Below are 12,924 nucleotides of genomic sequence, written 5' to 3'. Positions count from 1 at the left end.
TCTGTGGGATCTCATAATTTTGACATCTAATTTGCAGGGGAAGGTAGATAAATGCCTTATAACAGGATAAATCTCCCAAAAGGTTCAACGTATTTCCCAAAGGCTAAAAGTTATTTATTTATGTATATATATATATATATTTGCAGGGCGGTAGGGAAGAATGGGAATAACCTTTGCAATCAATTCACCTTTAAAAACCTGCAAAAAGTCAGCAAAATGTGGTCCAGAACAACAATCCCCTAAATGGTGATTTCAGGTCCTTTTGAAGTGAGGAGACCTGCAACCTTATTCCCAGATTTGGTGGCTTTGCCGGCAAATTTTGGCAGTGTAGTATTGTGGGTATTGAAAGACTTGCAAACAGAATGCCAGGAGCTTCTTATTCCTACCTTTAGGGTTTTGTCTCGGATTAAAACCCTTTATATTCATTTCCTGTCTGTGCAAAGAATTTATATTCAAGGTGAAGACTTGGTACATTTCCCAGTTTCCTCTGTGGTGTGCAAGTGTTTGCTGCAGGCATTAAGAATGCATGCAGGCACAGAAAACCTTGAAGTTCCTGGATTTACATGCAAAGTTTGTTTCCAAAATGCTAAAGAATGTATAAAAGGTCAAAAGTTTGAAACGGACTGTGCCACCATCACCAAGCAACTTCCAAATGTCTGGCTAGATATAGGAGAGTGCTGAAATATTTAGGATTTGTGGTCTTTGGAGAAGTTTCCTGCTGTGAAAAATTAGAAGGTCAGCCATCAGTATGACTGCACAGGAGGAAGTCACACGCAGTGATGCTGTGGCCAGAGTTCACGCCTCCCACTCTGCATTCATGCAGATGAAATTCTTACTCAATGGCAGGAATTTGTTAGATGCTATTGCAGTCCTGTCATCTATGCCCTCTTGGTTTCTGAATGTGCATGCTGGTGTGTGTTCTATGCTTATACGGGGAGAGAGAGAGAGCATGAAGCAAAATTTGCAATTTGTCCTTTCTTTTGCAAATCACATATGCTTGCATAGATTTGTAACTCTGAACTCCTGTTCTGCCTCATAAGTCCTTCCACACTTAAGTGCTTGGAAGAAGGCAATTGACAGGAAGTTGACAGGAAGATCGGAAAAGAAAATCTGTACTGTTACTGTATTCTCAGCAAATCTAACACAATAAAATAAACCATTTGATGGTTAAAGTAGCCTCACATCTCCACAGAGTAAAATGCACGCTCAGAATTTCATAAGGCATCACATTCAAACTTTCACCTTTAGTTAAAAGTGAAAAGGTATCAAAGCTACAGAGCCTATTAACACATGTTTAATGAGGTGCTTGCAATTGGAGATATTAATCTTTGAAAAGTTAAATACCACAATGCAGCCATGGTGGGAGTAGATTGTTCCTCCTATTTATCCCCTAAAATCCCTTCTCCAAGCATTTCTTAAAAATTAAAGTAACATCTCTTGAAATCCTAAAACTTTACGTTCTACAGGACAACATTTAGCACTTTTAGCTGCTCTGCAGACAGAGCTGTCGCACTGAAAGGTGGGGAGCCAGAAATATCCATTTTCCAGCAAATAATTTTGCGACAGAGCCCAGACTTCATTGGCCAGCTATTATCTAGCCTGGCATGGAAGCACGGAGGGAAGTTATTGCAAGCGGGGCGAGAGTACTAATGCCCAAAGGATTAGGCACAGGGCACAGGGCAAAGCTGAACATCAGCAAACTGGAGCTGCCTCGTCTTCTACGGTCAGGAAGGTTGCAGGAAGGGAGCCTGCTAGTTTAGGTAGGCGAATATCAGGCATTTGGTAGTCCCTTCTCTAACCAACCAATTCTATTTTAGAAGATCGTCGCTTTTTAGGAAAACAGTTAGGCAGAAAAAGTGCTACCAGACTCCTTGCGATTGTTAGCATCAGAAAAGGGAGGGGTGCAAATAGGGGCCGCATTTCGCAAGCACACTGGTGAACTCTGCTCCATGCCACTGTTCACGGAAAGAGACAGCCAGAGCGACAGAATTGTGGATTGAGACAAAGAGCCAGCCCAAGAATAATAAGCCACTGGGGTTTTTTTTGTAGTACCCGAGAGGATCTTCATACAATCAGCAGAGCAGGTCACATACCTACCTAGTCCTCCCACCGCCTATAACTTCTTGGAGGAGCAAGCAATAGATGAAAAGACTAGGATGCCCCTTGGCCAGTTTGGATGGGGAAGGAAATTGGTGTTAAAGATCTATACGCCCTTTTTCTGACTGGAGTGCATTTGTGATTGAGAAGTTTACGGCAGGGGCTTTTAAGGAAACAAATTTGCCCCCCTCACCCCCCAAAAGCTTTGAGACTTAAAGAGTGAAATGAGTGGCTTCAATTTTTGCCAAGCGTGTAACACCCCCAAAACAAGGAGAGAGATGCATAAACAATTGTTTATGGGCTTAGCCACTCCCTCCAAGGTGAGAGTGATTCACACACCACAGACAAAAGAGACACAGCCCACCATCTCGTTCCCAGTTCTGGCTAATGACCCCTCTGTCCTGCTGAGCTTCTTCATGGAGATGGCTCCCCCCGAAGCAGAAATTACTGCCACTTCTATCCCGAGCCCATTGTAGGGAGAAGGGGCACTAGCTCTGCAGAAAAATTATTTGTATTTTTTTTTATATTGCACTAAATCAGGGCTCCTCAAACTACAGCCCCTTGCAACGGATATGTGCAATGAACGTTTGTGTTGCTTCAGGGTCCTTTTGTGCAAGGTCGGAGTGGGGCAGAAGTCCTCACTTGGTGTTGTGGTTAGCTGGTAGCAGGTGCAGCAGCTGAGGAGAGCGAGGACTCAGATGAGGGGCCAGGACCATTGGGGAGTGGACTGCTGCCTTCAGAGATTGTGGGGGCCGGCAGCAGCGATGAGGAGGTTCCCGAGGAGCCTGTGCCCAGTGCACGTGGGAAAGAGCAGCTGCAGCAGCACAGGCGACTCGGGAGTAAGGCTGCAAGGTAATGGCCCCTCCTTCAAGAAGATAAAAGCCAGCTGTGAAGAGAACGTTCTTTGCCGGAAGCAAAGATGTTTTGAAACTCAGCCATTAAAAGGACATTACAGTTGGTATTTGAAGACTCTTGTGTTGTAAACTATTTCTTATCTGTTGTTTTTTGGCAGTCTTGCAAAACCTTGGCAAGGCTCTTTCTTGTCGGAGGTAATTAGCTGGAAGCAGCCTTTTATCTCTGAAGAAACAGGATTCATAAATGAAACATTAAAAGGTGATGCTGCTGCCTTTGCCTTGTGTTTGCTCTCTTGGAACCAGGTTTGGGTCTGCTTCAGCCTCCTGGTGTAGGGCTCTGGGCGAAGGTTGGAGGGAGGGGACGCTGGTGGCGAAGAGCCAGAGGGTCTCGTTCCAGTGGGACTGCATCATGGTCTGGAACTGGCTGGCTATCTCAGCCCGCTGAGCCTCCAGGCGCCGATACCTGGCCTTGCACTCCCAAACAGGTCTTCCCTCTGCTTGGAAAGCCTCTGCTCCTAGTCCTCAGTGAGGTGCTTCTGCTGAGCCTCCTTCTCGGTCAGGTCCAATTTGAACTGAGCCAACTGTTTTGCCAACTCTTTCTTGTGGGGGCTGCTTAGCTCCAACAACTGTTTCCTGTTGGGGTCTGTTGTGGTTAGCAAGTGCAGATGGCTGAGGAGAGCGAGGACTCAGATGAGGGGCCAGGACCATTAGGGACTGGACTGCTGCCTTCAGAGATAGTGGGGGCTGGCAGCAGCGATGAGGAGGTTCCCGAGGAGCCTCTGCCAAGTGCAAAGCGTGCGTGCAGGGCTGCTTGCAGGAAAGAGCAGCTGCAGCAGCACAGGCAACTTGGGAATAAGGCTGCAAGGTAATGGCCCCTCCTTCAAGAAGGTAAAAGCCAGCTGTGAATTGGACGTTCTTTGCAGGAAGCAAAGACATTTTGAAACTCGAGCCTCGTGGGCATTGCAGTATCTTAAGTTGGTATTTGAAGACTCTTGTGTTGTAAAATATCTCTAGGTAACCTTATCTGTGGTTCTTGGCAGCCTCGCGAGGCTCGTGCTTATCAAAGTTAATTAGTTTGCAGCAGCCTTTTAACCGGGGATTCGTAAGAATCATTAAAAGGTTTCTGTTCCCTTTGGTTTGTGTTTGTTTTATTGGAAAAGGGTTTGGGTCAGAACAGGGCCCTAAGGAGCCCGGAACTGCAGGCGAGGAGGGGCTGGGAGGGGAGGGGAGAGTGGAGGCCAGCGAGGCATCCCTTGACATGAGTGTCTTCCAGTTGGCCATGCCCACCCAGTCACATGACCCCCTAGCCACACCCCACCCAGTCGGTCATTAGGCAGATCATATGAGTGGTCCGTGGGATTTAAAATTATGAATTTAGTGGTCCCTGAGGTCCGAAAGGTTGGTGACCCCTGCTCTGGAGAGAAGGAAGCCCTTCTTCAGATTCGTGGTTCCCCACCATTGTTTCCAATTACAGGTAGTCCTCGGTTTGCAACGGTTCACTTAGCGACCGCTCAAAGTTAGAACGGCACTGAAAAATGTGAGTTATGGCCGTTTTTTCAGTTAGGACCTTTGCAGCACCCCCGTGATCATGCGATCAAAATTCTCACGCCTGGCAACTGATTCATACTTATGGCCATTGCCAAGGTCAAGTGATTCCCTTCTGACAAGCAAAATCAAGGGGGAAGCCAGATTCACTTAACAACCGGGTGGCTAACTTATCAACTGCACTGATTCACTTGACAACGGTGGCAAGAAGGGTCGTATAATGGGGCAAATCTCGCTTAACTAATGCCTTGCTTAACAACAGAGACGTTGGGAGGGGGGTTTCCATTGTGGTCGTAAGTCAAGGACTACCCGCACTGCCAACCCTTAAATCAAGAGCAAACATCTTGTCCCAGGGGATATATTTGGACGACTGAAAGCCTGTTCTGAACATTTGCACAAAATGCTTGCCTTGCCACGGCAGGTGCAGCCACTCATGAAACTGTCAGAAGATGATAAATGCTCCTTTAGCCATCCTTTAGCCTCACAGGTTACTTTCAACTTTCTAGCTTGATGGACAATGTTCCAAGTAAAGCAAAGGTCATTTTTATTAAGAATGCTTACAGCCCCCTAAAGCAAGGCCTCTCAACTTCAGCAACTTTAAAATGTGTGGACTCAACTCCCAGAATTCCCTCACCAGCATAGCTGCTGAGAGAATTCTGGGAGTTGAAGTCCATACATCCTAAAGTATGTCTGGCTAAGGAATTCTGGGAGTTGAAGTCCATATATTCTGACGTATGTCTGGCTAAGGAATTCTGGGAGTTGAAGTCCATACATCCTAAAGTATGTCTGGCTAAGGAATTCTGGGAGTTGAAGTCCATACATCCTAAAGTATGTCTGGCTAAGGAATTCTGGGAGTTGAAGTCCATACATCCTAAAGTATGTCTGGCTAAGGAATTCTGGGAGTTGAAGTCCATATATTCTGACGTATGTCTGACTAAGGAATTCTGGGAGTTGAAGTCCATACATCCTAAAGTATGTCTGGCTAAGGAATTCTGGGAGTTGAAGTCCATACAGTACCTCTTAAAGTTGCTGAGGTTGAGAAACAGGGCCTTAGAAGACTCACCTTCCTATCCAAGACCAGCATTCCCTCCCACTCAGTCTCAAACCGAGCCTCTGCCCTCTACATCAATCCCAGGTTTTACAAAGCCAACCAAGTGGCGGGTTATTCTTGGGCCCGTGAGGAGCAGACAGGGTTAGTCAAGGGCGGCAGCAGGAACACAGCACACAGTACCGGGAAATCGTTAATCGCTTGTATGGACCAACGCCGTCTGGCAGAGCAAGGAGACATCTGTGCATGAGAATGTTACGCCCGGGAGAAGGGGAGGAGGAGAGCCGTGGAGAAAATAAGAGAAAGGAAGAAAAAAAGAGGCAGCTGAGAAACTCTGTCTTTTTAAAGGACTTGGGAGGCCCCAAAAGCTGCAGAGAAGCAAAATAGGCAGCTCCAAAACATGGCTGGAGACTCCCCCAACCCCACCCAAGGAAGGGAAGGAAGCAGAGCCGTCCCCCAAAAAGGCATCCTTGGATGGTCCACCGTCCCAGGTTACAGGCCCTGCCGGTGACATTTTTTTGAGAGGTCACGGCCTGTTTTACTCACAGCCCATAAAAGCGGACGAGACCTACCGATGGAAAGGAGGGAGCTGCAAATCCACCCAAAACGTTCAGAGAGGATCCGTTTTTGGCGTGGTTTAGTTTCCCCTTTACAGGGAATTGAGAGGAAGAGGAGCCTTCGCTGCTAAAGATTAAACCACCGTCTGCCTGCAGGTTTACCTGTGACCGCCTTTGCAAGCCTTTCCGTCAGACCAAGGAATTCAGAACTTAACGGGCAGGTGGTTAGGAGCAGCTTCCATGACTTGGTTGAGAAAAACATGCACAGGACTTTCAAGAGCCCACCTATAGGACATCCATGACCGGAAGACAGGAATTCGGTGACTACGGCCCCGCGCCCCACAGGAAGCCCCCCCTCTCCGCCCGTAACTAGTTACAGTATGCAGGCTTTATTCCGTGTTGGAGGCTTGCGTGTGACTAATTGAAAACATGATCCCCGTTGTAAAGGGGTACGATCAGGAATTCCTATTCTAAGCGACGCCATCGAGAGGGTTCAATCTCAACGAAGTTTCGGAGTGAGGAGTCCTGCTCGCTAATCACTCCTGGCTCTGAATTTGCCCAACTGGGCCACAGCTCAGCTCAGGATGGACCCTCCCACACACACACACCCAGGTTCCAGTGCTGTCTGTCCCCAGCCAAGCCACCTCTCCAATGGATCTTAGGAGGTAGATACAGTCAAAAGCAAACAAAGGTGTGCTTCATTTTGTCGACTTCAGGCCACAGAAGAAGTGATTAGATTAATAAATTAATTACAGAGCAGCAGCACTGGGGATTCGTTGGAAACACATGTCAAACCCAGCATAGCTCTTTTATACAACAAACGTGCACTACAACCTCGGAGGAATGTTAGAAGAGGATAATTGAGAATAAAAGATAGAAGAGAATAAAACAAGTTAGATGAAAATATAAGTATAATGAGTAAAAACATATAAAATAGATAAATATAGAAAAGAAATATAATTGAATAAAACTAAAGGGAGAAATAATGAGAAATTTGAAAGGATATGTATGTGTTTATAAGGAAATGTCTCAATGCTGCATAAAATAATGTTTTATTTGCTTTGTTAAAATTTACAAATAACTTTCAGAAAACAGGTTTTATGTTCTTATGTTTTATGTTTTGTTTGTCTTTAAAAACTAATAAAATTTGTTTAAAAAAAACAAACAAACGTGCACTGCTTATGCACTGCTTATTCCTTTGTATTTTAGTAATAAACTGACTTACGGGCCACACTGTTTATGGATTCTAAATTTAGTATAGTTGGACAACGTATAATTGACAGACTGGATTTTATCATAGATTTTAGCTGTTATTTATTACTTTATTCTAGAATTTTTAATTGTATATTTATTACATATTTTTATTTGTTCTGGTCTCTAGTCTATGACTGTAATAATTTGAAATTCAATTGATGGAGATAAATTAAAGGATGAGCTACTAGCTCTCTCTGGCTAACAGATTAGGCCAGTGTTTCTCAACCAAATTTGAAGAGGTGTAGACCAACCCACTGAATGATGAGTTTTTGGAGGCTGTGAAGGCCGTGGAGGAGTATTCTCCAAACCTGCTTCAAGAACGAAGGCCTTGTGCAACCCAGAGGTAAGGCATAGGGGCTTGTCAACAGAATACCACTTAAAGCTAAGGAGGTAAGATGGTCCCCCTTGGGGAATGGCATAAGGTGGCCTTTTTGAGGGGCAGCAGAGGTCCCAGGGCTGAAGTCAAGGGCTGAATGTAGAGCTAAAGGTTTCCTTCGGCATCCAGCAGATGCTCAACACACTAAGGTGATTACAGGAGTATAGCAAATGGTCTCAAGTACTGCTCCCCACTCCACCCCGAGATATTCTCTCACAGAAGATGGCAGCCAAAGCTGTACCTCTTTAGCTGCCAACTTTAAGCAGTGCCTTCTATGCCTTCAACATGCCCTTGCATTATCAACTAAAGCAGAGGAGGGGAACAATGGCCCCTTTTATGACTTGTGGACTTCAACTCCTAGAATTCCTGAGCCGACCATGAATTAAGCCAGTTGAATTCCACAAGTCCTAAAAGGGGCCATGGTTCTTCACCCCTGAACTAAAGCAAATCCCAAATCAGAATTCTAAAGGAATTTCTGCACTCCCTTTTGACCCCATTTGTCTCAGGACAGCTCAGCTTCAAAATGTCCCCAAGGTGCTTTTTTCTAAGAGGCAAACTTGACAGATCTGCCATCATAACCACTTCAGCCCTGCTTCACTTTGATGGCTTCCAAGGGGAATAGGGGGGGATGACAGGAACCAGGTGTGCCAAGCGGAGGCAGCGGTTGAAAGATCCAAGGACGCTGGCATGGGGACGGAATACAAACACCCACCAAAGAGGTGTCAAACTTTAGAACGGTTACCAAAACACCTAGTTTGAATATCATTGGATATTAAGAAGATGACCAAGGGAGCAAGGGCCTGGGAGAAGGGAAAAGCACTGGGTTTATGCGGGAATATTCAGGTCTGGCTTTGCTTGCCCTGTGACCGCTTGGCTTTAGTAAAAGCACACCATTTGCTACCAATGGAATCGAGGGTCTTTCTTTCCTAAATGCCCAAGTCAGGACAGGCCTGACACAATCGGACCTTCTTGGATGAGTGGGGATTTTTCTTCTCTGAAAACTTTTCATTTCTCATCCAAGAAGCTTCTTCAATTCTAACTAACTTCCATTCCCCACCAGTTAGTTAGAACTGGAGAATTTCTTGAATGAAAATCAAGAAAGTCCAGCTGCCTTTTGGGAAAAGCACCATTACCTGGATGACTGCAAATCTACGTAGACACGCAGCTTCAAGGCTGGGTTTTTTTCCGGCCACGAGGGGTGACGGGGCCCTCCTCTCTGTCCTGTCGCAAAGTGTTCTGTTAAAGGAGGGCGCTGCAGAGCCTTAGACGACATGGCTATAACCTCCTAGCCAATGCTGGGATTTTTGCTGCACAACTGACCTTCAGGTAATTTTCTCTGAAGGTTTGCCCGAAATAACTGTCTAGGGACACCTAAAGAACAATGACAGTAAGTGGAGCTGTTCAGTCTAAGAAGTCAACAGGTGCAGTTTTCCACCTATTCAAGGAAGGTGTTTCAGTTTTTGCAACTGAGATGGTCTGAAGTGCCTGCAATCCAAAATGGAGGGCGCTCTCCAGCCATTAGGATCCAGCAGGACCAACGCTGAGAAACCTGCCCAGGTGTGTGTGTACCCTCCTGACCCACACTTCAAAAAACCATGGTTAACAGGGGACATAATAGAAGTGCAGGCACTGCTCGCCCTGGAAAAGCATGGACAAGACCTCCACACAATAGAATTTTCCTAGCAAATAAAAGCCTAACAACTGGAGCCCAATAAGGAAGCGCCACTGCACTGAACAGCACTCCAACAAGAACTGCAGGTGGGTCCTCGACTTACGACCACAGTTGAGCCCAACATTTCTGTTGTTAAGTGAGACATTTGTTAAAGCGAGTTTTGTTCCATTTTACAACCTTTGTTGCCACGGTGGTTAAGTGAATCCCTGCAGTTGGTTCAGTTAGTCACATGGTCGTTAAGCGAATCTGGCTTCCCCATTGATGTTGCTCGTCAGAAAGTTACAAAAGGGAATCACCTTGACCCCCCGGGGGCGGTGCAACTGTCATAAATGTGAGCCAGTTGCCAAGTGTTTGAATTTTGATCACGTGACCACGGGGGGAATCCTGCAATAGTGCGAAAAACGATAAGTCGCTTTTTTTTCAGTGCTGTTGTAACTTTGAGCACTCACTAAGTGAACTGTTGTAAGTCAAGGACTACCCGTAGTAGCCTGCTGTCTGTCTGACCAGCACAGCTTACTGAAGAAGAATCTTTCTGCAGGGCTCCAACAAACCCACCCTCATTCAAGTCAAAAGTCCCTAGCCGCATCAAGAGAAAAGTAAATTGATTTATTAGGAGTGGCCATGTTGGTGTTTAGCTGGGATTAGCCGATACTAAATTACATCATGCATTTCCCCCTTGACCCTGGTCTTCCCCCCCACCCCCCGGATGTGACTTCTCCAATGGGACATATCCATCTCCAAGAGCAGTGGTGGGATTTATCCAGAACTGGTTAGAACCTGCTGAATTCACCACCTCTGTCCAAGATGCTCTCCAATAACCTTCTTATGCTCCAACAACTTTGGGCCACTGGGGGTGATTATCTAAGCATTTAAGGAATGCCTTGTCCCCCCCAAAAAAAAAAAAAAGACCAAAGGAGTATCTTTTTAGTTGACACCTTCCGGATCACAGGGGAAGCAGCTGGCCAGGAGCTGCCAAGAGTGAGGATTACAGCAGGCTTTGCTGAACAAGCCAGAGGTCACCGGGCAAGGAGTTTCATCGGCTGTGGGCTTACCCTCTCCTTGTAGTAGAAGGAACTGATGGAGACCTGCTCCTTTTCACTACGCGTGGGACTGCCACCATACAACCGCAGATTGCCGGGGCTCTCTGCACGGATCTTCATGGGCGTGATGAGGCCGCTGTGGTAGGCCGACAGCGCTGACAAGGATCTGAACAGAAGGGAAGAAGTTCCGGTCATTCTCCAGCCAGATGCACCTTCTTTGCAGCAAAAAGCTCTGAAGCGTCCTGAATGCGCAGAATGCCGCAAACATTCAGACATGGATGTCCACTTTCCTAGACAGAGCATTTCAGCCTTCCCCACGCTGAGATCCTCCATGGGATTAGAGTTGGCCTCCATGGTAGAGGTTCTCCTGCTTGAGCGAGGAGCTGGTCTAGAAGACACCCCCAAAGCCCTTCCAGCCATTTCTATTTCTATTCTATTCCAACTAGACTAATAGCTGTGATGGCCGGAAGATACTATGCCATTAAAGCCACCAGCCCTGTTCTCTTTTGTGGCTATTCTCACGGTGAAGACTTGTCCATTACAGGTAGTCCTTGACTTACAACCGTAACTGAGCCCAGAATTATGGTCCTAAGTTATGCTAGTTGCTAAGTGGATTACTACGCGGGCATGACTGATTTTGCAATCATTTTTATGGCGGTCACAGTAATTGCTGGGCAATCATGGTCTTGTGAACGCAGGACGCTGCAAACAGCCCTACATTGGCAGTGCCCCAAATGCAACCATAGGACTGCGGGAGGACTGGCCATTGAAAATTCGAATCTGAGTCATGAGAAGCCCTTGGGAGGTCTGTTGTAACTCTGAACAGTTGCTAAACAGCCAGTTGTAAGTCGAGAACTAGCTGTCCCCCTATTCACTCTGTGCATAGTCCTGAGTGCAGGAAAATATTATTGACAAAGGGAAGAAAAATTCCTTAGGGTATTTCTAGTAAGAATGGAGTGGTTTTCCACAGCTGTGTCAAATTTCCCAACACATGGCTGCTTTTCCAATGGCAGTCTTATAGTTATGCACCAATTGTTTGAAGGCCAGGCAACTGATTGTGAATCCCTGTTTGTGTTGAATAGCCTTTATTAGAACAGGCTAGGCTAGGATAAAATGGAAGACTAGGATAGGATAGGATAGGACAGGAATAGAATATAGAATAGAATAACAGAGTTGGAAGGGACCTTGGAGGTCTTCTAGTCCAACGCTCCGCTTAGGCAGGAAACCCTATGCCATTTTCAGACAAGTGGTTATGCAATCTCTTCTTAAAAACTTCCCAGTGTTGGGAGCATTGACAACTTCTGGAGGCAAGTTGTTATTAACGGATTGAAGTTTAACTTATCTATTTTATCTTGTTCCATGCAAAAGCTTATGACTATATAGGCAATCAAAGGGACTGGATTTCGTACATTGCCAGAGGAAATTTTGACAGGGTTGCAAGTCCGGTCACATTTTCCGCCCCCCAATGAACCAATTTAATTAAAAAGCATAAGCTTTTGTGAGCCGCAGCTCACAAATGCTCGTGCCTTTTAATTAACTTGGTTGGTTGGAAAAGATGCAACCAGACTCTTTCACTGAAGTCAGTTCTGTCTTCTTAAAGCTGGGAAGGTCTGTGAAGGCCACTGACGGCCAATGCTTGATGCTTACCGGGGTGTTGGTTCAGTCGGCGAGACCGTACGGTGCATCGTCATTGGTCTGGTGAAGTATACCAGGTACCCTGAAATAATCGAGAGAAACCTACACTGGAGAAGCTTTCCTCAAATGGAAAGAGAGACCCAACAGCCGTTATTCCATGCACAAATTTTATGATTCATTTATTATTTTAAAGGAACCACATTTGTTCATCAACGGTAAAGGTAGTTCTTGCAACAGTAATTGAGCCTGGCAATTACAGTTGTACATCATGACCACTGTAAAGTAAATTGGACCTAAGGTTTAGGTTGCTTTTTTGTGGAGGCTGTTAAGCCAACGCAACACACCCATTGTTTGCCGTGTGCTGGTTTTTGCCAGAATTGGAAGTAAATGTCAGTTTCCAGCAAAACCATTGTAAATCACTGTCATTTGTCTGTAGGACACTACAAATTAGGGACAGTGGCTGAGTGCCCAGAATATGATCGTGTGACTATGGGGGAAGGGGGAATGTTGGAACTTGATACCGGGTCATAAATCCTTTTGGAAGGGGTGTGTGTGTCTATTGAAACTTCAAACGATTGCTACGTTCAGTCGTAAGTCGAGGATTGCCTTTAGAAAAAGGCATGTAGTATCTCCAAACATAAGCAGAGTTGGAGGAGGTCTGTATGACCTGGGAATCCCAGAGTTGATATCAGACTGGGGGGGAGAACACTCTGGAAAATGGTGGGGTATCACAGTAGTTAGAATGCAGTATTGCAGGCTAATTCTGCCGACTGCCAGCAGTTCGAGTCTCACCGGCTCAAGGTTGACTCAGCCTTCCATCCTTCCAAGGTCGGTAAAATGAGGACT

At 45.9% G+C, this 12,924-nt stretch overlaps 1 protein-coding gene across 8 annotated transcripts in view; it reads right to left on the bottom strand.

Moving 5' to 3' along the window:
• WDR59 (WD repeat domain 59) overlaps positions 1-12,924 on the bottom strand; it is a 90,803-nt gene that overhangs the window by 31,870 nt on the left and 46,009 nt on the right. For 5 of the 8 annotated variants that reach the window (XR_015750657.1, XM_087971765.1, XM_087971762.1 and 2 more), the window contains exons 17-18: positions 12,091-12,160; positions 10,456-10,609 (exon numbers count right to left, since the gene is read on the bottom strand). Coding sequence is in view for 6 of the 8 variants with exons in the window: in XM_087971765.1 (XP_087827891.1) it covers positions 10,456-10,609; positions 12,091-12,160 (224 nt within the window). In the remaining 2 variants the exon portion in view is untranslated. Of the gene's footprint in view, positions 1-5,727; positions 5,785-10,455; positions 10,610-12,090; positions 12,161-12,924 lie in introns of all 8 variants that reach the window. The other 3 variants (XR_015750656.1, XM_087971761.1, XM_087971764.1) reach the window with 1 other exon arrangement.

Source organism: Notechis scutatus, chromosome 9 (genome assembly GCF_049901735.1).
Source record: "Notechis scutatus isolate UNSWTSFEM ecotype Mainland chromosome 9, rNotScu1.2, whole genome shotgun sequence".
NCBI lineage: Eukaryota > Metazoa > Chordata > Lepidosauria > Squamata > Elapidae > Notechis > Notechis scutatus.
This window is presented reverse-complemented; position numbering and strand designations above follow the sequence as displayed.